Source organism: Tauraco erythrolophus, chromosome Z, assembly GCF_009769465.1.
Source record: "Tauraco erythrolophus isolate bTauEry1 chromosome Z, bTauEry1.pri, whole genome shotgun sequence".
In the NCBI taxonomy this organism is placed as follows: Eukaryota; Metazoa; Chordata; class Aves; order Musophagiformes; family Musophagidae; genus Tauraco; species Tauraco erythrolophus.
The window spans coordinates 17,587,329-17,612,520 of record NC_141496.1 but is presented as its reverse complement, the minus strand read 5'-3'; the positions used below and the strand labels follow the sequence as shown (position 1 = coordinate 17,612,520).

The following is a 25,192-nucleotide window of genomic DNA, read 5'->3' as shown; positions in this document are numbered from 1 at the left end:
GGCCCTAGTCTTGGTTCAGTGACTTATCCTACTAAATGTCACCTTCAGCAACATAGTAATTCCAGTGTAATTTAGTTTGTTGTGCATTTAAAGAATATTAGAAGACTGATGTCTCCTAGTGGCATTGTACTTTCTTTAGTACATTTTCTTAGATTAGGGTGCTCATCCTAAACCCTATTACCTTGTGAAACAGAAGTCTTCTCACAGCTAGATGTACTGGGGTTACCTACCCCAGTTAGTAAGGAAGATAGTTTGTGAGCATTCTTCCCTTTTTTTGAAAAATATTTTGTAATGTTGCTTACTTTCAGCAAATGATAACTCTGTTATTACATTTTCTGTGAACTTTTGAGTGCTGCATTTGTGGTGAAGTAATAATGAGAATTTTGTATTATTTTCATGGAGCTTCATTAATGCTTGCAATTATGAGCCTTTTCCTTGGGTTGCAAGTCTCCCATCTGTTCTGTAGAAGCTCTCAGCCTTTACCCAGTTGCAGAACAAGAGCTGCAGGGGAAAAAAAAGTCACTGCGAAACTGTTTTCTTCTGTACCTATGTTAGAATAAAAGCGAGACAAGTTTATTTGAGCCAGAAAGATTGTTTGGGTATAAAGAACTTTGTTCTTTGTAGAAAATGAAAACAGATGCCAAACCCTGCTCCCTCAATTCATCCAGCCTTGCCAAAGGAAGTGAATTAGGTGGGATTCGTCTAATAATGCTTTGTGCTGTTTTCAGCTGCATCATTACTTCTCACATATACTTTGTCCATAGATTTGTGTCCCAATGTTCCGTTTTTAACCTGACAGTATTGAACATAAGTGAAAACCAGAATACCATTCAAAAACCACAGATTTAGTTCCTATATATATACATACATATATATATATATGTACTCATACAGTCCAGGCTTCTGAGGCCGAAGTTCATAGTATGTTGGTCATTTTTTTTCAGTGCTTCATGCTTGCCATTGCACATTCATTGGATAACAGATATGATTTGTATTGGTATTTGGTACATACACAGTCAAACTCAAGCTCCTTAGACTCTTGTGGGAAACAATTTCTGCTGGATGCTAAAAAGGAGAGAGAGACAGGAATAATTCTGAGTTGAAAGATCAATGACTTAGAGTAGACGTCATTCACTTTCCTCATACTGTTACTTCTGAATGGCACATGTATACGTAGCTAGAGAGATTGCACAGATGCTCTTGGGAGGGAGGTGAGGGTTTGAATGTGAGGAGAAGTGAAAAAAAAAGCATTGTGAAAGAGAATAGAGAAGACAGCATTTTGTGTTGTATTGTGCATATAGTTGGTGGTGTTACAGGTTAGAATTAATTTTGCTTGAAATAACGCTAACTTTCCTGGAAATTCATTGGACTTCAAGGCTGGAGAGATTACTGTAAAATGTTTGGTTGGTTGTGGGAAAGTAAAACTTAATTCCTTTTTTCTTGAAACTAGTTTTCCATGAACATTCATGGAAGTCTGGTGAGCTCCTCACAGAACAGTGCAATGATTGGAAGATACCTGAGCGCATCTAGGCTTTTCATAAAATCTAGTTTGTAAAAATCCTGGTTTTGCTCTCATGTTGAACAGTACCATTTATTTTGAAGTTAAATTAATAATAAAATATAGTCTCATTTATTGTTTTTATTTATTGTACTACTATTATATGGAACGTAGCCTGCTTCAGTTCAGTAGGGTTTGGGAACCAGATTAAATCACATGTGTTGTCATTAATAGAGTCAGAATCCTCATGACAGCGATTGATACCATTTAAGCATCTTCTAATACTATGTCAAAAAGTAGAGTGATATTATCAAGTATTGCAGTACTAATAAATGGATTTGAAAACTGAAGTAGCGCAGCAATCAGCTACCTGTCAGCAAAGCATTTGATGGGTCAATTATGCCCGTAATCTCGGGATGCCAGGTACTTCCTGGAATGAGTAATTTGCCACTTTCCAAGAGGCCTCAAGGTTCAGCTTGTTTTGCTTTGGTGCTGTTGGGCTGCAGTTCATGCCCTGCTGTGTTTCATCTTCCTATCTGCAGCTGCTTTCTCTTCTCCAGCTTTTTCAGCAAACAGGAGGTAGTTGGTTGCGGTTAGGTTTTGTCACCCTGCAGTGGGCTTAGCAGGCGCTTGTACGTGCACGGACAACCTCTTCTGCAGAGCAGTGCAACTACATAAGTTAAGTCACTTGTCTTTCAGTAGACGTGAACCACAAAATGTGTCACATGCTGTCTGTTTATAACTAAAATAGCAGCAATGGAGACAGTGCTTCACTTACATCTGGAGGAGAGCAGTAATTAGGAAGTCCTGAAGCATTCTCAGCAACTCTCTTTGTAGCTGGAAAGAAGGTTCAGCAAAGCCTAGAAACGCTTGGCAGTGTCTGGAAACAACTTTGAAGGAGTAGGATGTTCTCAGGTTCAGAGCCTGCTGTTCTGTGCTGCAGTGTAAGAGGGAGGAGACTCTTCCTGCAAGTCCTTGTTCAAATCCCATAGTTGCTGGCAAGTAAAGATGTTGCTTTGGCCTTTGAAAGGCTTGCCGAGGGCAGGTTGTACAGCAGTGTATGGGGTGTTATTAGGCACCCTAGTTAGAAAGATCATGCTGCTGAACTTACCGTGCATTACGCGAGTGCGTTGTACGCTGTGTGCTAGCTAGTGAAATGGCACCTTTAAGAGTAGTTAGTCTTTGGCAAGCCAAACAAGACAGAGTGTTTGAAAGGGAAGCAGGACAAATATCCAGTATCTCTGGTATTTGCACAACTTGCTTCAGGGGAAACAGGAGCTTGTGAAGCAGGAGATAGTGAAAGATACCGTGGTGGTTGGGTGTGCTTCTAAAATACAACCTCTGACACCTTGCCTTATAACTTGATTTGCCTACATTTTTCATATTTTAAATACTTGTTTACATTACATTATTATAAGCCCTTTAAATTTTGAAGATCCTATCTCAGTAAGCTACAAAAATCCATTTTACTAAATTTTTGCTGTCTTATGTTTAAATTCGGTGTGCTCCACATATGTCAGTAGGTCTTTATTTTAAACCTTGTTTCAGTAAATTCCCAGCACAGTGTGATTAGTACACAATACCTTCTTGCACGTGGCTGTTTTTTCATCTGCTTATGACTTCGTGGTATCTTGTTGCATACTGATTTCAAGTTACAGTGGACTGGGACGTTTCAGGTCAGCTTGTGCTGAGACTTCCCTAATGCAGGCTATTAGACCTATTCTTTCAGGATCTGTGTTGGAACAAAAACTGCATTCTTGTCAACATAGCCAAATATTTAAAATAAAAGTCTTAACAAATTGGCACCTAATTATTATTTTGAATTATTTTTTCTTAATGAAATGGATAACTAATTTTGAGTATAGTCCCATTGTGAGATAAAACACTTTTGTTCTGTCTCTGCCACCTCAATAGACTGAGTTGGTATTTGGTAAAAATGAAGTCTACTACTTGTAGCAGCTGCACATGTGGTCTGACTGTTGTAACAAAAGAGCTGCTTCTCTCTGGACTTTGTCTGCTTTTGAGACTTAAATATACATTCTTTTTGAATGCAATAGTGTTGAACAGTAGGGTTTCACTTATAGTAAAAATAGAGAAGTCACAGTTAATTACTGATCACCTGGGTGATCATCTAAAAGGAGATAGACAGCATGCTGTCAGATTATCGCAGATTCAGACTGTCTGCTTAAAAGGCATTACCAGCTTTTTGAACCTTTGATCTGCGTGCACTTTTTGAAGAAGTTCTTATTATGTTACAGTGCTAGGCATTGCTAAGGGGAGATAGCTTTGACGTAAACATTTGAACTGTTTGTCATGGTGCTTGCGTGCACTGTTATTTAGTTCTGTTGAACATAATATTCTTATTCTCCTAATGGGCTATTTGCAGTTGCCAAATCTCTAGATAAGACACAATGGTAAACTTAATGCACCCCATATTGTAAAGCACTAAAGATTCTGACGTTCTTAGCAATTAAATATTTTTAATTCAAGGCAGGATTGATAAATATTATGATTAAGGTTATCTCATTTTACAGTCATTGCTTTGAATTTTATGTTTCTGTTAAAAATAATGTGTCTGCCATCTTTGCCACAGTATCCCTGATTGTTCTTGCTTATGTAACTCCTATGGCTTAATTCCGTCCTTATTTTTACCTTTATATATATATATGTTATATATACTTACATATACTTGGATAAATATTTATATTACTTATATATATTCAATATATCTATGAGTTAGATAAAATCCTGCATAAGACAAGTTGCCAAAATAATGAGGCAAGATGTATAAGATATTTTCAGTGTCAAGTTAATTATTTGAAGCAATTCACTTTTTAAAAAAATCATCTCCATTCTTTGTAAAGAATCTAATCAGATACTTTATTACAGCTATTAATTGGTGACACTGGGTGAACTACAAATCCCTGAAAATCTGACCAGGTCATCTTGCTAATTTTAGTGTGGAGGTTATTTAGGATTTTGACAGGGTGAATTATACTAAACTTTGCACTACATGGAACTATTGAGAAGTCAGCTGCGCAGATGACTTTCTGGTTGTGATTACAAACAAGGAAGACAAAATAGTTATAGAACTCAGTGTGACCAAGTAACTGTGTCAACTTGGTTTTAGGAAAGTGACAAAAAAAGATAAGCCTAGCTTTCAGGCAGGAGACTTCTGAAGTACTATGCATTCATGATAAAATTCAGATATTTATGGGATTAAGTCTATACCGTATAATTTCTCTGTGAAGGAAAAATACGGTAAATTTTCAGAGTTCTGAAGAGAGTTGTTTTATTTGTTGTAATAAAAACACAATATGCCATTTAATAGCAGAAGGGAATGTGGAAAGAGGAGACCTTGCTGCTGACGTCACCATGCAATGTACAGTACTTGTCCTTTTCAAAAATTATCTGCCTTCGCAACCTTTAGTAGGCTTGCCTAAATGCCTGCACTCGTGATTCTTACAGGCGTGGAGCATCATTTTTGGAGGAAGAATACTGCCATTTTGCTGTGAGGCTAGAGCTGAGATGAAGTTATTGGAGCAGAGAGGACAGAGTTCCCCTAAGAAGGCTTTAGTAGCGGGGGGAGAAGAATGCAGTGCAAAGACTGCAGAGAAGGAGCAGGAGGAGTTTAAGACTCAGTCATGCCAACTTGCTGCATGGCTTCATGCCATGTGCAGGGCTTCATGATTCCTGGCAACTGTGGGCTCTCTCATTTTCTTTCTTCTTTTTCTCCTCAAAGTGGAAGAAGTCTCAGGCTTCTGAGCTGAGAGAGATTCAGTGCACTGTTTCTGTTTTCCTTTACCATGGGCTGAAAAGGTGTTGAGACAGTTTCTGTAGTTTCTGGAAGCCGTGACCCACTGCCCTGTTTTCTGTTGTACCTCTACCTTCTCCTGACCAGGACTGCCTTAGCATATGTCAGCACATATACTTCTCTCTTCCTTCTCTTTTCCTGGTCACCTTCTTTCAGAGAGCTGCCATCTCTCCTTTCTACTTTCGATTAAGCAGTTACTGTTAGGACAGATGGGAAAGTGTTCTGGGAAAAAGGGAAGAAAAAAGGTAACTGAAGACAGTGTCTCAAGGATCAGTAGGGCAAATAAACATCATGCCTCTAATTTACCTTCCTATGAGCTGAATCTGTTTTCCTTTCCTTGTTAGTTGTTGACTCCCATTCCTCATCTTACCCTCATTCTGTGTACGCTGCTAGAAGAGGGGGACAGAAAACGGTATCATCTGAGCTGGCTCCTTAGTAATCTTCCAGTGTAACACATGGAGGATTATTCTGGGACATAGTCTCACTGTTAAGAGCCAGCTACATGACTGGGAAAGACCTGTTATGTGAGTGATTGTCCACATTTAGTTTACCCTTGGTGTGCCTGCAATTTTGTTTGGTGTCTTCTGGCAACCACCATCTAGTAGGCATCTGCTCATTTTCTGCACAAAGGCTTTAAAGGATCACTTTCTGGTGCTGCCAGGATTATACTTCATCGTTATTTTTGTGGACCTATGAATGTGCATCACTAAGAACTCGGATGATCTCTTCAGCCGCATACCTTCTTTCATGTTGGTGAATAGTCAGGCATCCCACTAAGTGTGAAAGCTTAAGGCTGTGTTGCTAGGAGGTGCCAAACAGATAGTGATCAATGCATTCCTTTAAGTTGGGGAACATATGTGGACTTCTCTAGGAAGTGTAGACCTGTCGGGAGATAAATTGTGTCTGACTTGGAGCAGTCCTTTTGAAGAATGAAAAGCTGGTTACAAAGTAAAATGGATGAGATGAAGCCTCTTTTAAGTGGAGAAAGATAGACGAAGTTACTTCCCTCTCCTACTCCCAGCCTCTTGACAGGAAAATTTCTAGCTCTGGAATAGGTCCATCGGTTACCAAGTTTCATGCATAGTTGTGCAACACTTGGACCTGCCGAATGCCTAGAGAAACTGCTCTTATACCTCCAGAAGCTGACTAGAGTCTTTACCTAGAGCATTCTCCAGGAGTAGGACCAACCATAAATACGCTTTTTTGCAGCAACAGCAAGTTGCAGAAAGCTCTCTTTTCTGCCTCAGGTGGAGCCTTGCCCCAGGATTCTTACTAGATGCTTTTCTTTCTCAATCCATAGTCTTCAGGGGTGATGTAGTTACCTCCCCATCCTTCCAGTCCCCAAATTATGAGAGGAGAAAGATCAGGTAGGACATCATGTTAGCTTCTCTTTGGCCAACATATTTTAATTCTCCAAAACTCAGATATTCATGTAGTCTTTCATAACCAGTGATTTGTTTTCCTGGTGGAGTCTTCCAGGAATATGCACTGCAGATCCTGGAGAATCTTTGAACAACAAGTATAGAGGAAGAGTTCTCTTTAAGAGATGTAGGGTGAAACCCTCATACTGATTGAAGCTGCTTACTAGCAGTTTCCAGTGTTCCCAGAAAGGGCAGCCAGTCTGTCCTGACCACCCCACTTTTCTTAGACACCTATATATGTCTGTAAAAAGGCAGAGAGGGAGAAGAGTGTAATTACCTCCTTTTACTCAAACAACCCCCAAAAGCCATCTTATGCCTCTTGCCAGAGTAGTGTGACATTCCAGGTCTCCTTTTTTCTGCATAAGAATGCAGATTTCTATTCCTTATTTCATCAGGCTGTGTAGGGCTTGTTGGTGTGTGAAGCTTGTATCAGCTTGGAAGCTTAGCTCGTCTCTTCTTCCCTGTTATGCTGTAGAATGTGGTTTGCATGAGCCACCAAAAAGAAAGATTTGAGAGCTGCAAATTACCCTGTAACCGAAGGGCAACATCGTCATGTTACGTTGGACTGTTTCCAGTATACTTGAGATATGGGGGCTAGATCCGGCTAGGAGTTGTCTGTGGCTATTTTTTTTATTAGAAAAGGCAGACATTAGTTTTTGACAGGAGAGTTTTGTAGGCCTGAGAGGGACAAAACAATGGGAAGGAACGCGTTGCTAAACAACTGGGCTGCCTTAGTTGTGATTACTTTTTTTCATTGGAGTCAGTAGAATGAGGAACTTGCGTCAGCTACATCCTTGATGAGTGCCAGGTCATGTCTCTTTTCCTGTATGTGTTTTCATATATTCTCTTGATTCAGATTTCATCCTAATACAAATGGGGAAACTTCTAGAGACGTTACCAGTTTTGAGGGCGAAAGAATGCATTCTCCGTCTAGCACTAACGTGTACTTTCTCTCTTCTGACACCATATACAACTTCCACCATGCCTTTTACCTTTCTATCTAGGGCAACACATACTTATTGCACTCACCTTTGTTTAAATTTTTAAAGAACGGAACTTAGCTTTTAAAATAGGTATACAGGATGTATTCTTTCCGTGCACTCAGTAAAGGATCATACTTTCTTTTTATGATTACCGTTTGACAGGAAGGACATTATCTGTGTCGTGGTTTAGGCATTTCCGGCAACTAAACTCCTCACAGCCACTCACTCACCCTCCCTTGCCCCCCGGGATGAGGAAGGAAATTTAAGGAGAAAAGGAAAAGAGACCCGTGGGTTGAGATAAGAACAATTTACTACTACTTCTACATATATATATATATACAGATATGTACAATGATAAATATGTACAAGTGATGTACGGTGTCATTGCTCACCACCCCTTGACGGGCCCGTCTCGTCCCGAATTAACGATACCGATACAGACAAGTCGTGACACCGCAGTCCCGGACGAGCGAGAGGTCCAAAAATAGAGAGCAAGACAGAGAGAGCACTCCGAGAGTCCAGGAGTGAGAGTCCCGGAAGAGCGAAGGCCCTTCTTTCCGGCTGTCCCTCGCTTTTATGGGCATGACACTGCATGATATGGAATACTAATTGGCCAATTTGGCCCTCAATCCTAAGTCTAAGCACAAATCATAAGGAGAGTCGTGGACCCTCTGTCCGGCCATGCTCCCCCTTATCCTGTTGTGCTCCTGCACACTGGCAAGAACACGGCAGCTGAAAAGTCCTTGAGGCCTCAGTGCCAACTATAAACATCAGTGCGCTGTCGGCGTTCTTCTCAGACCAAGTCCCAGACTAAAACCAAAACACAGAGCTCTCTAGCTGCTAAAAAGAAGAGCTAACTCTGTCCCAGCTGAAACCAGGACAACCTGCAAGGCATATTTTAAGGGTAACAGTTTCAGCATAAACATAGTTTAAGCTGGAAAGTTCGTAGAAACTTCTGTACCTAAAACAAAACAGCCAAGAAAGCAGCAAAATATGAATGAAGAACAAGTAATTAACATAAAAAATGTTATTTTGAAATGTTATATTAAAAGAAATTTCACAAAACCAGAAATTGTTTTTTATTTTGGAATAGAGATGTCAAGTAAAGAGCAAAGAGTAGGGAGAGTAAGGGTGAGATCAGAATTCTCACTGCTTTGCGAAATGTTGGTTTCTTAAGACATTCAAATGTAAGAAAAAGCCATAGGAAGTGTAAAATGGACCAAAATGCTCAAAATGAGTTTTTGGAGGAAGATGAAAGGAAAACTGATGTACATGGAAGGCAAAAGGTTTATTTTGGCTAGAAACCTGAATGCATATTGCATCCTTAAAAAAATGGATAGCACTCTATTTCTTTTGAGAAATTTGCATCTAAAATAAACGTTAAGATGAGTAACAGCAATTGGATTTTGTGATGCTATTCTGAAGATGAAGAGGGGAATTGAAGTAATTTTGTGTTATCAGGCAGGCAGAGCCTCTTGGTGCATGACTTTCTGAAGGTAAAATTCCTGTTGTCGTCGTGCTAGGGAAATAAGGTTGTGTGACCTGTGTGCTTAATGACTGATCCTCACTGTAGTTTTGTTTTTGAATAAATTGACTGCCTTTGAAGTGAGAGGAAAGAGTGACTTAAGTGAGGACAACTTGGGAATAGTGTGAGAGAATAATTTTGTATGATTTTCTATTTAACATCTATAGGGACCTTTGTAACTACAAAATTTTGTTTGACAGAAAATACCTTCATGTAGTAGATGAGGGAATCAAGTGTATCTGTATGGGATCCTGCATGGAGTCCTGCAGGACGATACGCAAAATCCTGTCAAGGACAACGTGCTCCAGTCCAGCTTCTGAGAGTGTAGGAGGAAGGATTATAGATTTTAGTCAAATGAGACAGAAATTTCTTTAACCATTACGAATCTGCTGTTCACCCTCTGTTGCTGTCCCTTTCTCATGTGAAGGTGCACTCAGAATTTTGTTGTCTGCGTGGAGAGGTCTCGTGTCTGTCTGTTTCTGTTTGATAGCTTGCAAGTTTTGCGGTGCTAAGAGCAGTGCTAATCACTGGAATGATGCACGGGAGTAACAAACTCTGGTTTGTAAGGAGTTCAAGCGGCCCCTGCTGGGTTTTGCACTACAAAGCCCTACACAGTTTTGTTTAACTTCTGTACTTCTGCTACACGGTACTGTTTGTTACACAAACCCATTAAACTGCTGTCAGGTATTGTCTGGTCCGTTACTTATTTGTTTGCTTATTAACTTTATATTGAATTGTTTGCTTAAGTCTGTTTGCTTATTACCTTTATAACCAGAGGTCAGGGTTTGATGGTTTTCTAGTGAGAGGGATTGTCCTGCTTTGAGTCACCCTATATGAGAAATTCTGGCATTTGTATTTTTACGCTTTTTTTTAATCCCTTTCTTTTCCCAGAAGACTCCTGTTTCTACTCCCATCTCTCTTAGTTTCAAACTGCTGGAATTTTATCCTGTGGGGAGTTAGAAATACAGGTTGTTTCCAGGCAGGACGCATATTATTCTCAAGGTTTTGGCACTGCAACACTTTTTACATTGCATCAGAATTAGATTTTTGTTTCTCTTTAATAGGTCAGAGTTGGGGAGTGGAGAAAGCTTTCATAGTAAGTCAGCTTCTTTACATCTAGAGAACATGGAAAAAATTCAGAGAACCAGATCAGAGAAGCTTGTTTCACTTCCTATCATGCAGTTTCCAAAATGCCTGTGTATGCATAGAAGAGGGCTGTCTTCTTAAAATAGTCCTGATATTAATATAGTCCTCATTATGCATGCAGTTGAGAAGTCTTTCTGACTGCACGTCTGTCCATGCAGCTCTTGCGAGTATTGTAGTAGGGGGGTGAAGAGCGGGTGCTGGTACTGCTCTGCGCAGCCGCCCTCCCGTCAGATGCAGCACTGCAGCACATGTTTTGGGACGTTGGCGGTGGCAAGCAAGATGAGAGTGGTGCTGTTGTAAAATTGGGTTCATCAGTACCACTTCCGTATTTGAAAATGAAAACTGTATAATAGTAAACTTTTTAAATCTGACGTTTTGAAGGGATGCCAGGAGGGTCACAGCTGGGATGTCTGATGTGGTTCCTGAAGTGGTGGAGTATTCATGTAGATTAAGTGAGGTTTGTTTGTGGCTCAGTGGGTTCTTTCCTCTGATCTACACTGATTTATTGTGCAAAACAAATGCCTCTCAGCTCACTCAGCATCATATCTTGATTTCTAAGTTGGTTTTATTTTCTGTTTTTTGAGTAAGGTAGTATTTTCTGTGTGAGGAGTATAGATTTGTATTACAGTAGTTATACATGTCTCCTTTACATTCTTTTTTTCCCCATCACCATAGCTTATAAAGGCAGGGTTAAGGTGAGCCAAGCAGGTGAGATGCCAACATCCTGCATAATGTGTTGGAAATGTGAAAGAAACGTGCCTTTGTAATATCATCTCTGTTTACTGCCATTTTTATATTTTAACCTCATGTCTTTTCAAATTGAAATAGCTTTTTTTACAGAGCTCTCTTTGTTACAGTAACTCTTGAAATATGTTCTTGTCCCATCAGTACACAATATGTGGTGACAAACATCACAAAAATGCTGAAGGCTAATAAAGAGTAATGTCTTTAGGATATCAGAATTTAGAAGCACTGGCACAAGAAAAACATATGTTATCTTTGGCATTCAATTTAAGCTGATATTATGACACAGACAAGAAAATCTTGACTGCAGTGTTAATATCTTTTGCAGGAGTAGGCAATTTCTTTGAGAGTGGCAAAAGAAAGTGAATACACAAATAAAAAAATTAAATACAAATATTCTCTTGTGTACAAACCAGCACTATAAATGTGAATGTGCCTTTCTCCTTGAGCTGCTAAACAATCCCTTGCAGTCTTTGTTCACTCAAAGCCAAATTGTACCATATGTTACTTTTTATTAATTAGTAAGGCCTTTTAAAGGAACAGATATGTAAAATAACACCACTTGTTAAGCTGGTATTTGTGTGTGAAATGTCTTTAAAAAAAGTTTTGAAAGTATTCAATGCCTTGGAAGAGATGAGGTCTGAGCACTGGACTCGTAACTTGTAGCTTTGATGTTCTCTCTCCTAAAAACTGGAATTTCATTTTTGTCTCCAATTCCTTATATCTAAAATGAGGAGAGATAACTTTGTCCTATGTTGTTGAGTCATTAAAGTTTATCAAGTGCTTTGAATAAAACAAAACTGTTACAAATGCTGAGTATTGTCTGGCTTTTTCTACACAGCGTTGACAATTTTGGACTTGGTCTTCTGCTTAAGACTAAGCAGATAAAACGGATGGTGTCATCATACGTTGGAGAGAATGCTGAATTTGAACGCCAGTATTTATCTGGTGAGCTTGAAGTTGAGCTGACACCTCAGGTAAGGAGTGAGTGTCTCCAGGAGATGGGTGATTTCTTTTCATCTAAAGTACTCAGTAGGATAATGCTTAAGTGCTTTTATAAAATTATTTTGCAATCCTAGTGTTTTGCCTGTGTGCAGATGTGCAGTAAAGACAGATGGCACTTGCCATTTTAGGATCATGGCTGGTAAGCTGCAAATGGTCAGTTAAGAACTAACTGGTCGTATTGTGTGGTCCTTTTATGGCTTGTTACATTGTATTAATTTCAAGTAAACATATATATATATACACGTGTGTGTATATTTTAGTGTACAATGTCTGATTTTTGGTAGTTCCTTCCAGACTGTAGGAAAACACACAAAGTATGCCCACTACTGTGGCCCATATAAGGGGAAAAGTTTAGAGAGTTGCTGAATTCCTGCACTGGAGGCAGCTGGTGTGTGCTTTTGAGGCAGTTGCGTGTGCAGTGTCTGCCATCTGGTGGGTAGGAATCAAATTAGGAGGTTTCAGTTCATTGTGAGACATAACTCTTTTGGCCTTGTTCATTAAAGCTTAATTAAGTGAATCTCTGCATAGTGTTATGAGCCAATATTTACAATTTTACTTTTTAGCACCATACTTTTAACTATTTTAGCACTGTTGAGCTACCCAAGTAGCCTGAATGCAGAGAGATACAAAAATCATGAGTATCAGTCACGTTCTATTGAGATCTAGTTTTCTGAAATCAGTAATCTAACTTTAAAGCCTACAGCATGTTAGTGTGTGGCATTTCCAAAGGTCATACATAACCTTTGGGCTTTAAACAGTTATTGCTTTAAGTCTCTGGGAAAAAGCAACTGTTGTAAGTTTTTATGGAGAAGAGAATCTTGGCCTCCATCTCATGGGAATGTCTCTTAGAATCTCAGAGATGGTCAGAAAACTCCTTTTACAACCAGTTAGCTGACCTGGAAATAACCAGGCACTTGTCACTTCTCGTGTTTCAGAAGTCACAAATCTCACCTTTCTGTCGCCTCACAATTCTTTTTTTCCTTCTTCCTACTTAATGTTCAGTGCTTTCATCTAGAAGACCTCGAACTCCTTAGACATGTAACTGGCTTTGCGGACTGTACAGACAAACTATGTAGGTCCAGCATGAAAGTGTTTGGTCTACAGTGTGCAATCGTAGGCAGTAAGGTGAATTAATGACTTGCTAGGAGATGCGGGGAATTGGAATATTTGTCAGGATAAAGTAACCTTTTGGAAAATGCTCTTAAAATTTGGTGCGACTGTAGGCAAAATGGGAGACTGTTGTGTCCTTGTTACATAGTAAGGGAGAGGTCGTGGAGAGATCTTGAAATGCTAAGGCTGCTTGGAACACAGGACTTTGTATCATTGCATGGTTTGCGTCTGCTTCTAACCACCATTTTGTAAACCTACCAGAAGTCATTGTGTTTCTTGCAGGATAACTGGGGAAAACACAACCTATGTTTTGGAGGCCGTCAAGCTAGGTAATTGACCATGACGGTCTTGTCTTTCTTTGAATCCAGAAAAATATAAAAAAAAATTGGGAAAGGACACTAATGAAAAGCAGACAGACGTGTCTTTGGCCATAAGTCTGTAATTAAGGCTGATGAGGAATTTGAGCTGTTGATATCTGTGGTACAGCTGGACGTAGAGCAGAGTACAAATAGAGTGCGCAAATAGAGTAGAAATGCTGTTCTGTCAACTTCTTGGTATTCTTAGCATGTGCAACCCAGATCACAGGACTCCCTCTTCCTTTCTGTGGCTGTTTCACCTTGAAAGTTTCTCTTAAGGCATTGGAAAATGAAACATAAATATGTGGTACTGTTAAGAAAAACTTTACAGCGTATGTAGTTGGGTGGGAAAGAGAAAAAGAACTCTGTACCCTTCTCAGGCTAACGGATTCGGAAACAAGCTGAAGGAGAGGAGGCACAGCAAATTGCTGAGGCTTGAGAGTTTACAGGGATATGTGTGATGGTGGGCTCTTGAGCAATTTATGGCCATGTGTGAAGCATTTCTTGCCATATCCAGTACCAGTCCCACAAAGGAGAGGTAAAATGGGAGGAAGAAACAGATGTGATGGTCTGCTGAGTTCAGAAAGAAAAGCTCTATGTGATAGGATATGAAAATAAGCTCATGCAAGCCATTCATCAAAGTTTTATTTGTTATTCCCAAATGACTAGTTCTTAAATGTGTTTTCTCATAGGGTACGCTCGCTGAACGTATTAGAGCAGGAGGAGCAGGAATCCCAGCATTTTACACCAGTACCGGCTATGGGACGCTGGTGCAGGAAGGGGGTGCGCCTATCAAATACAACACAGATGGCACCATTGCCATTGCTAGCCAGCCAAGAGAGGTAAGATGTTAATTTGTTGTGAGGAAGCCTTCTGCTTTGAAAACTGAATGTCTTACATACATCCAAGATAAACAGTAATTTAAACACCTCCTGGCCAAGATTAACCTTGGTATATTGGATTAACAGGATGGCTGTGGTACCAGACACATTAGTTTTCCTCCTGCTGCTCACTTCAGTTGTCTGTGATGTGTTAGAAAAGATTTTACATTTTTAGAGTGACTTAGCATCAAGAACTGGTCCAAGAGAAAACCTGCCTTAGTGAGATACTCTTCACTTGACGGTTCTCTGACCAGGTTCACTCTGTACTCAAAAGAAATCTTGTATCAGGCCACTGCAGTGCACAGTGCGGATGGAGAACAACCTCCTGTTAGTGGGGCAGGGACTCCTTATATACTGTGATCCTGCACTATACATGAAACTTGAGCATTAGAAGAGATGAGACATTTTCCTGTTAAGCAGGGAAGAGCTCAGTTGACACAAACTTTCAGGAAATGCATTTGCCAACAGTTGAAATGCAGTTTAGTCTCGAGTATTTGAAATTGCAAAGAAATAAAAAAAGGCTTCCAAGTGAGAAACAAGGGCTTTGTGTTGAAATTGGATGTAGAATTTGGAGAAGGGAAGAGATTTCACAGTGCCATAACTGTACTTGAAGAAATGGATGGGGCTAATGCTATATGTTCCAATTAGGCTGCAAATGGCATTAAATTCCACCTCAACAATGTCTCTAGGGTAAAAGTAATTTTTCCCCCTCTATGGTTTTTTGTGTATTTTATACATGGCTGTTTTCAGCATCTAATCATTAACTTAGTCATTTATTTCCCTAATTTTCTTACTGAATATGTCATTATGATGATGTACTATTTGAAGGAATGTTTTGTTTATTAAATAGATTATAATTTTGAAAACATTTTTCTTCTACTTTGACGTGTAGAAAAGTCTCTCTTACTCAACTCAGTCTTTTGGGGGGGCTAATAACATGACTAACATGGTTTGATCAAATCCATTCTCCAAATCCATTTTGGATGCAAGAGTCTTTTTATAAAAGCTCAGATCTCCTTTTACAGAACCAAAAAACTTTCTTCTGACACACTTTTGTCATACTTTCTCCTCCTCTCAGAATTGTTAAATGGCTCTCAAGTAGTATTTGTGTATACTCTAACCTACATTGTTAAGAAAAATACTGTTTCATGTTTCTGTATTGGATTAATATACTAGCTATTTGTCAGTTACATATTCTGGCTTCAGGCACAATATCATTACAAATACTGATCATAAATGCACAGAAAACCAAATAAAATTCAGCCCGTCAGATGATGTGATTTGAGTACTCTGTCTCAAATCCACATTTTAGATTTGGGGTTTCTGGTGGTGGGCAGTGATTATGAACTTTTCCATTACAGTTCTGCTTTAGTTTCTGGTTAGCTGGTAGATGTGCAGGAAAAATCATGTCTAATTCTGGTAGATGGAGCTGCAGGAATATGGATCTGGCTCTCGTGCTGTTTCACTAAACAGAGGAACTGTGATAAAACTGAAGTTTACAGCCTTTCTGTGCATCTCTGTTATTATGCAGTTGAGCTACAGTTTTTCAGATAAAAACTTTATGAAGTACAATAGAAATCTAAATAGAATAGTCTGAAAAATTAACCCCATAAAATAAATATTACATGGGAGATGTGCTTGAAGAAACCTGCGTCTCAATAATGTACTTTTCTCTAGGTGCGAGAGTTCGATGGGCGTCACTTTATTCTGGAGGAGTCGATTACAGGAGATTTCGCTCTTGTGAAGGCGTGGAAGGCTGATCGTGCGGGAAACATAATTTTCAGGTGTAACTTGTTTACCAGTTGGGAAAGATTCTTTAATCGTTTGGATAATGAGAGAGAAGGAGAATTCTGTCTCCTATGTGGTAGCAAAATAATGTTTTACTCATTGAACTTCCTCTCATATTGCCTTTCCCTGCTGTCAAATTGTACTGCTATAAAACCCCAAAATATAATTGCTTTTTCTAATGACTTTTGAGAGTTCAAACATAGCTGCGAAATAAAAGATGGGTAGTTAAAAATGAGACATAGCAGACCAAAGTCATTACGGTGACTGTGGAGGAATGTGGTGACATGCTGTTCACTTCAATTTTCATGATAGTTTGCGTCCTTATGTGATTGAAAGCTGACCCAAGAAGTGCAGGTTTGTGTATGTCAAAAGAAAAGGAGCTGAGTCAGTCTCCTGGCCAGTCAGTGGTGGGAAAAACTTCATTCTGTTCCCAGAAAAGTGTGCTTAAAGTCAATTTGATCTCAGTGACGTGGGGAGAGGCGTCATATGAGTTTAAACTTTGTAGTGAAAAGTTTGTATGTTGCAGTAGTGATAACACAATTTGTTTGAGTTGTTATATTTGTGCTCTGGTTTGTCCTGAACTGAAGCAGGAGAGGTTTGCTTATGTTTGATGTCTGGTCTTTATTTGTTTGGTTTATGGCTATCAGATGAAAAGGTGTTGTGGTAATCAGTTACAGTTTACCACAAGAAGATGTTGAATGATGCAGTCTCTAGCTGCTTTAAAAAGAAAAGCTAACTCCCAGCCAAAGCCAGGACACCAAGACAAAAAGTCCAAGGCTCTCAAACGTAGTGAAATAATCTCTGTTGTTTCTGTGTTAGCTAAAGGATGCATATATGGGTATTTTGCTTTGTTAGCCTGATGCAGATGCAGAACAGAGTGTCTCCAGGTCTTAAACTCTCTTAAACTCTCTTGGAGCTTTGCTTGTTAGGCACAACAGCAGGGAGTGTCACTGCTTTTGTGGATGTTCTACCTCCTTTGACTCCCCTCCATTTTCATCTGGTACCATTCTGCTTTGGAGTTCTTCTAGCCCAATATACTTCCACTTTACAAGTGGAAGTGTGGTTTGGTGCCAGTGAAAGTACACTCTTGACAAAGAAACAGAGAAGTGAAGGGATGACCTGAGTCAGGGCCCCTTCTGTCAGACAGTCATGTCAGGTCATCTCCTCATGCTTCAAGTGGTTCTGCAATACTTAAATTCAGCTCCTATCTGAGGTGTCCCTTCATCTCTGCACCATTAGGTACATAGTGCATTTAGTTTGTTGGTTTACTCTACTCTGAAGTAGTTGGCCATTTTTTGCATTTGGAGAAAAGCTGTTGTCATGCCTTTGGGTCAGCTTAGGAATCCATCACTGGAACAATGGACTTTATAGACATTGACAAATCTAGATGTCCAGAAAGCTATCTTAAAATAGAAGTGCAGACTTGGCTAGCTAGTTTCTAGATTTCATACTCCAAAAACCTAAACATTATTCTGTGTTGGAAAATAAGTACAGTGTTTCTGTTTTTTTCTTCTTCTAAATGATGTGTTCTTTAGAAATAAGACATTTCATCTTGTAAAAGACTTCTGCTTCTGAAACAACTTTACTAACCCAAACATTCTAAATTGCATAAGCTTTTATAAATAGGATCCGAATCAAGCCTATTAACTCTTCTTAATTTGACATTGAAATGGTTTCTAGTAACTTTTCCCCCCTCTGTAAAAATAATTGTATATCAGTGTCTTTTACTGGCAGATCAGCCACTATGATTTGGAGAAAGTATTTGGCTCAGCAAAGTAGTCACTTGGGATGAAATACTGAATTCTTTGTTTCCACATCTGCCTTCCCCCATCTGTATCTATTCCCCTGCTATTTTAATTCAGCTTTTGTAACTCTATTTTTCTTCTCATTTTCTGCTTTAACTAGTTTAGATTAGTTTTCCCTGAATCAGTACTATCTAGTATTGTATTCATGAACTAAGACAAGAATATAAATTCAAGTCTTTTTTCTATGGTTTCCTCTTCTTAGATCTTTTTGGGTTTACGTAGCCACAGAGGAGACCCACAGACAAATGATATTGTCCCTTCTGTAGCCTCTGTTAGGGGATTCACAGCTTCTGTGTATTGCCAGTAAAACAGGATTTCCCCAAGATGTGTGTCTTCGGGTATAGTTCTGATTCTGTAGGTCTCTGCACTAGAACTCCTGTTAGAACTGCATGGTAGTCTCAGGATTTGGCCATTTCAGTTCCCTGCCTCCCCCAAAGCCACGAGGTGGCAGCAGCACCCTAGAGTTCAGCACGGTTGTCAGCAGGCATGGTCATCCCAGGAAAGAGCGAAGAAAGGACAAGAAGACGTTAGGAAGTAACGATGGTCAGAAAAACATTGCTTCTGTGGAAATGGGACAAGGGGAAAGGAAGTTTTTACTTGTTTTGAAGCCAAGTTTTATGCATTTTGATGAAAAATTTTCAAGAATTCTACTGTTTAAAAGAGAAAAATGCTGAGAAGCTATCAATGAAACCCCACTAAAATTTACATAATTTTTCTTAAATATTATGCCAAGCAGTTTTTTTTCATTTCAAAAAAAATACAGAGAGGGGCTGACATAGGTTGCTTGTTTTTCCTTGTGCCAACTGGGATCTTGGTGCAGATCCCAGCACAGTTATGTATGTCACGCGTTACTTTTATTCCCTAGAGGTTCTTTTTCCTTGTTACATAAATACTGTGTGGGAATACTTAGGATGAATGCCAGAGTCTTGCAGTGAATGCCAAAACTGGCACAGCTTTTTTAATCAAGAGAATTGGATTAAATTTACTACTCTGAAAGTGCTATCCCAGGTTCTAGTTTGAATTATGAAGGCATGTGTGGGACTTGAGAGGTTGTTAGGCCCTGTGCTGGCACCCCTGTGGAGATTAATTTCATTCTCTGTGCAGTGAAGTAGTGGGAAGGTGCAGAGCACAAAGCCCAGCTTGCTGCCGCTCTTGGATCTAATAAATGAAGATATCGGTAGCATACCAAATTTCAGTTAAGCGACGTGCTGATTAAAAGTCAAAAGAGCTGTAATAAATATTTTCTAATGTAGCAAAATATGATTTAATTTCATGTGCATCTTACACAATTCCATAATGCTTTTTCCTCCTTCCTGTTTTTTTTATTAGTCCTCTAGCTATTTGGCAAAAAGATTTGTCATGTTTATGATTCAGAGATACTTGTAGTAGCTTATCTCTGAAAAGGCTTGCCTTGTACTATTACAGCTTTTAATATTTATTAATTTTCTTTTCTTTTCTAGGAAAACAGCAAGAAACTTCAACCAACCTATGTGCAAAGCTGCCAAGACAACGGTGGTAGAGGTAGGGAACTGAAACATAGAAAGCCCTATACCACTGTAGTTAGCCAACACCTTTACTTTGCATGGTATTCTAGGGACAGAGTTCTTTTCTTGACTTGTTGAGGGATTTCAAACCAGGGACTGTCTTGTCATAGAGTCATAGAATCATAGAATGGTTAGGTTGGAAGGGACCTCAAAGATCATCTAGTTCCAACCCCCCTGCCATGGGCAGGGACACCCTCCACTACACCAGGTTGCCCAAAGCCTCATCCAACCTGGCCTTGAACACTGCCAGGGATGGGGCATTCACATATTCTCTGGGCAACTGTTCCAGTATCTCACCACCCTCAATGTAAAGAATTTCTTTCTTATATCTAACCTAAATCTGCCCTCTTTCAGTTTAAATCCATTGCCCCTTGTCCTATCACTAAAAGTCCTTGTAAAAAGTCCCTCTCCACCTTTCTTGTAGGCCCCCTTTAGGTACTGGAAAGCTGCTATAAGGTCACCCCGGAGCCTTCTCTTCTCCAGGCTGAACAGCCCCAACTCTCTCAGCCTGTCTTCATAGCAGAGGTGCTCCAGCCCTCTGATCATCTTCGTGGCCCTCCTCTGGACTTGTTCCAGTAGTTCCATGTCCTTCTTGTGTTGGGGACTCCAGAGCTGAACACAGTATTCCAGGTGGAGTCTCACGAGAGCAGAGTAGAGGGGCAGAATCACTTCTCTTGACCAGCTGGCCACGCTTCTTTTGATACAGCCCAGGGTACGGTTGGCTTTCTGTGCTGCCAGCGCACATTGCCAGCTCATGTTGAGCTTCTCATCCACCAGCACTCCCAAGTCCTTTTCCTCAGGACTGCTCTCAATCCATTCTCTGCCCAGCCTGTACTTATGCATGGGATTGCCCCGACCCATGTGCAGGACCTTGCACTTGGCCTTGATGAACTTCATGAGGTTCTCACAGGCCCACCTCTCCAGCCTGTCAAGGTCCCTCTGGATGTCATCCCTTCCCTCCAGCATGTCCACAACACCACAGAACTTGGTGTCATCTGCAAACTTGCTGAGGGTGCACTCGATCCCACTTTCCATGTCACCAACAAAGATGTTAAATAGCACTGGTCCCAGTACTGACCCCTGAGGAACACCACTCGTCACTGGCCTCCACGTGGACATTGAACCGTTGACCACAACTCTTTGAGAGCGACCATCCAGCCAATTCCTTATCCACCGAGTGGTTCATCCATCAAAACCATGTCTTTCCAGTTTAGAGACAAGGATGTCATGTGGGACAGTATCAAATGCTTTGGATAAGTCCAGGTACATGATGTCAGTTGCTCTTCTCCTCTCCATTAATGCTGTAATCTCATCATAGAAGGCCACCAAATTAGTCAGGCAGGATTTGCCCTTAGTGAAGCCATGTTGGCTGTCACCAATCACCTCCTTATTTTCTGTGTGCCTTAGCATAGTCGCCAGGAGGATCTGCTCCATGATCTTGCTGGGCATAGAGGTGAGACTGACTGGCCTGTAGTTCCCTGAGTCTTCTTTTTCCCCTTTTTAAAGATGGGGTCTATGTTTCCCTTTTTCCAGTCATTGAGAACTTCACCAGACTGCCACGACTTCTGAAATATGATGGATAGTGGCTTAGCAACTTCATCTGCCAGTTCCCTCAGGACCTGCGGGTGCAGCTCATCAGGTCCCATGGACTTGTCCACCTTCAGGTTCTTTAGATGGTCTTGAACCTGATCTTCTCCTACAGTGGGCGGTTCTTCATTCTCCCAGTCCCTGCCTTTGCCTTCTGTGACTTGGGCCATGCCGCTAGAGCTCTTGCCAGTGAAGACTGAGGCAAAGAAGTCATTGAGAACCTCAGCCTTCTCCATATCCTGGGTGGCCAGATCTCCCGTTTCCTTCCGGAGAGGGCCTACATTTTCCCTAGATCTCTTTTTATCACTGACCTATCTATAGAAGTTTTTCTTGTTGCCCTTGATGTCCCTGGCCAGATTTAACTCTTTCAGGGCTTTAGCTTTCCTAACCTGATCTCTGGTTGCTTGGACAATTTCTCTGTATTCTTCCCAGGCTACCTGTCCTTGCTTCCACCCCCTGTAGGCTTACTTTTTGTGTCTGAGTTGGTCCAGGAGCTCCTTGTTCATCCATGCAGGCCTCCTGGTGTTCCTACCTGACTTTCTCTTTGTTGGGATGCACCGCTCCTGAGCTTGGAGGAGGTGATCCTTGAATATTAACCAGCTTTCTTGTGCCCCTCTTCCCTCCAGGGCTTCATCCCATTGTACTCTAGCGACGAGATCCCTGAAGAGGCCAAAGTCTGCTTTCCTGAAATCCGGGCTAGTGAGCCTGCTATGCACCCACCTTGCTTCTCTAAGTGTCTTGAATTCTACCATTTCATGATCGCTGCAGCCAAGGCTGTCCTTGAGCGTCACGTTCCCCACCAGCCCTTCATTGTTAGTGAGAACAAGGTCCAGCGAAGCACCTCTCCTCGTTGGTTCCTTTACCACTTGGACAAGGAAGTTATCATCCAGGCATTCCAGGAACCTCCTGGATTGCCTGTGTTGTCCTTCCAACAGATATCAGGATGGTTGAAGTCCCCCATGAGGACCAGGGCTCGTGAACATGAGGCAGCTCCTGTCTGTCTGTAGAGGGCCTCATTCACCCAGTCCTCCTGGTCAGGTGGTCTGTAGCAGACCCCTACTACTACATCCCCTGTCCCTGCTCTGCCTTTAATTTTAATCCATAAGCTCTCAGTCGGGACCTCATTCGTTCCCAGGTGCAGCTCCATGCACTCTAGCTGGTCCTTGACATAGAGGGCAACTCCTCCTCCTCTTCTTCCCTGCCTAGCCTTCCTAAAGAGCCTGTACCCTTCTATTCTGACACTCCAGTCATAGGATCCATCCCATCCCCGTGATGCCAATAAGATCATATCCTAACAGGTGCGCATACGCTTCTAACTCCTCTTGCTTATCCCCCATGCTGCGCGCATTGACATAAAGGCATTTAAGTTGAGCCCCAGATGAATCTGACTTCCTGGCTGGAGTGGCTGGAATTCCCTTCTTCTGTTCTACAGGTACTTCCAGCATATCTTTATCATTCTTGATATTACCCTCCTCCCCCTTCAAATCTAGTTTAAAGCCCTGTCAATGAGCCCTGCTAGCTTTTGAGCTAAGACCCTCTTTCCCCTCTGAGAAAGGCAAGTCCCATGTGGTCCCCTTGGATTACCTACTCCTAACACTATGCTCTGTTTTAGTGATGAGTTCACCATGGTTCCTCAGTTTATTATTGTTCATCTGATTCTGGCCGGGACTTCATAGAATCATAGAATCATAGAATCATAGAATGGTTTGGGTTGGAAGGGACCTTAAAGATCATCTAGTTCCAACCCGCCTGCCATGGGCAGGGAAACCCTCCACTACACCATGGTGCCCAAAGCCTCATCCAGCCTGGCCTTGAACACTTCCAGGGATGGGGCATCCACAACTTCTCTGGGCAACCTGTTCCACTGTCTCACCACCCTCAATGTAAAAAATTTCTTCCTTATATCTAATCAAAATCTCCCCTCCTTCAGTTTAAAGCCATTGCCCCTTGTCCTATCACTACACGCCCTTGTAAAAAGTCCCTCTCCAGCTGCATGTTTGCTGCAATCAGCCTTTGGAAGGGAAACACGGCAGCAGCCTTCAAATTTGGTAAATAAAATAATATGTGCATGAAAGAAAAAACAGTAAGCTTAGGCTGTGCTTAAGAAGATTCATGTAAGACTTTATGCAAAACTTCCTGATAATAAGTACGTAAAAGCATAGATGGGGCAAATCATGGAGCTATCACAGTCCTGATCTCTAAAGTTTAATAAATTACATAAGTATCAGTCCAGAATGAGATACAGACGTTTGGTTATGCCTTGAGAAAGAGGATGGACTAGCTGATCTGGAAGTTTCTTCCAATCTTTTTGTCTTTTTTCTTTGTTGTATAAAACGATAATGTTTAAAAACATGGAACAGCCTGGAAATTTATTGGTGACTGGAGATTTGCTAAGGCATAGCAGTATCTAAAAGATAGACTGCTCTATTAGCTTTTTCATCACTTTCTGGTAACTTATTTTATATGCCTAATGAAAGCTAAATATGGTTTGATGGTAAGCTCAAGACAAATTATAGACTATTTCCAGTAAATTCTAAATGGAAGAGGCTTGTGTTTATTCGGAGTTTTTGTCTTGTTTTGTGAGGTTTTTTTTGGGGGGTGTTGGGTTTTGTTAGTGTTGGGTTTTTTTGGTAGAATCTTATCTGGAAAGTACATTTGTTGTATAGACATCTCTGGATAATACATTTGGGTACTTGAGTTATTTCTTTGTGTTTTACCAAACTATGGCAAAAAATACCATAGAATTTGTCGCATGACTTACAGGGACAACTCAGCGACAGTACATGAATTTTCACAGTGGATTTTCAAGAAAGGTTTAAAATATTTTTCCATTTAAAAACGAGATAAAGAATGTTTCATCAGTCCCTTTCCTTCTAATCACTTGCCCTTCCTGCTTTGTTCAGTCTGGCGTTTAGAGAACTTACGTAGATCAAAGCCTTCCACCTACATTCAATCTCATTCTGTCTTTCTGCTCTTCTATCCGTGTGTGATAGGGTAGAATTTTCTTGTCAGTGAGCAGCAATTATGTGACATCTTTCTTGCTATAATTCCACTTAACAGTCTTTAGTAGATCTGCTGTGAACTGTGTCCACCGTGAGTTTTGTTGCATTTTCAATACCAGTTAAAAACTGACAAGCTTTTTGCAAGATGGCACATTAGTATTACTTTACAACTCTAGTTTCTCATGGACAAACTAATGATTGAAGAGGCATAACCAGAGATTTAGGACAAATAGGTATTTTGAGACAAATGCAATGCCTCATTGGCTTAAGTGTCATTCTTCCAAAGTCGAATTCAGAATGTTGCATTTGGATTTAAGAGTTCAAACCCATCGAATTGAAAGGAGATATCTCAATGTGGCATCTAGTACAACCTCAGTACTGAGCATTGTCAGGCTGCAGCTGTCTTGAACTAATCACTGGGGAACTGAGGCATCTGAAAAGATTTTTGCCTGACTCCTTGTTCAAGGCTGAAGGGTGAAATTCTCAATCCCATTTAGAGTGAGAAGAAAGAGTTTGTGTAGGGTAGTAATTCTGATACTCTCTTGGCAGCAGGGATTTCTGAATTCTGGTATCTGTTCCTAGTTCCGTCTCTGTTTTTCACTGACTGACTGTTTAACTTAATTTAAGCAGACAGTCTTAGAAGTAGAGATTGGAAGCCATCCCTGCTCTTTTCCATCGAATTAGCTACAGGTCAGACTTGACTTAAGAGTCACGCAGTGATTAATTGGCATTTGCAGGATTGTAGTTTCTCAGTCTGACGCTCCCATCCTAATTTTGAATACAGAGCTTTGTACCTGTTGTGCAACCAGACTTAACGCTGCCAACATCTTCTTGTCTAGCACGAAGGACCAAGTTGAGGCAGGTAACTAGGTAAAATTAGAGGCATATCCCTCTGTGTTTCTGATTTTTGAGTTGCTGAAATTTTTCTTTTAAAATGAATGCTAGAGATGCACAGAAAAAGAGGAGTTGTTGTTCCTTGTAGC

At 40.6% G+C, this 25,192-nt stretch overlaps 1 protein-coding gene across 1 annotated transcript in view; it reads left to right on the top strand.

Annotated features, from left to right (window-relative positions):
* Positions 1-25,192, top strand: part of OXCT1 (3-oxoacid CoA-transferase 1) — an 85,829-nt gene that overhangs the window by 5,345 nt on the left and 55,292 nt on the right. Inside the window, exons 4-7 of the mRNA XM_086629021.1 lie at positions 11,973-12,108; positions 14,295-14,444; positions 16,161-16,267; positions 19,537-19,597. Of these exons, the coding sequence (XP_086485147.1) occupies positions 11,973-12,108; positions 14,295-14,444; positions 16,161-16,267; positions 19,537-19,597 (454 nt within the window). The remainder of the gene's footprint in view (positions 1-11,972; positions 12,109-14,294; positions 14,445-16,160; positions 16,268-19,536; positions 19,598-25,192) is intronic.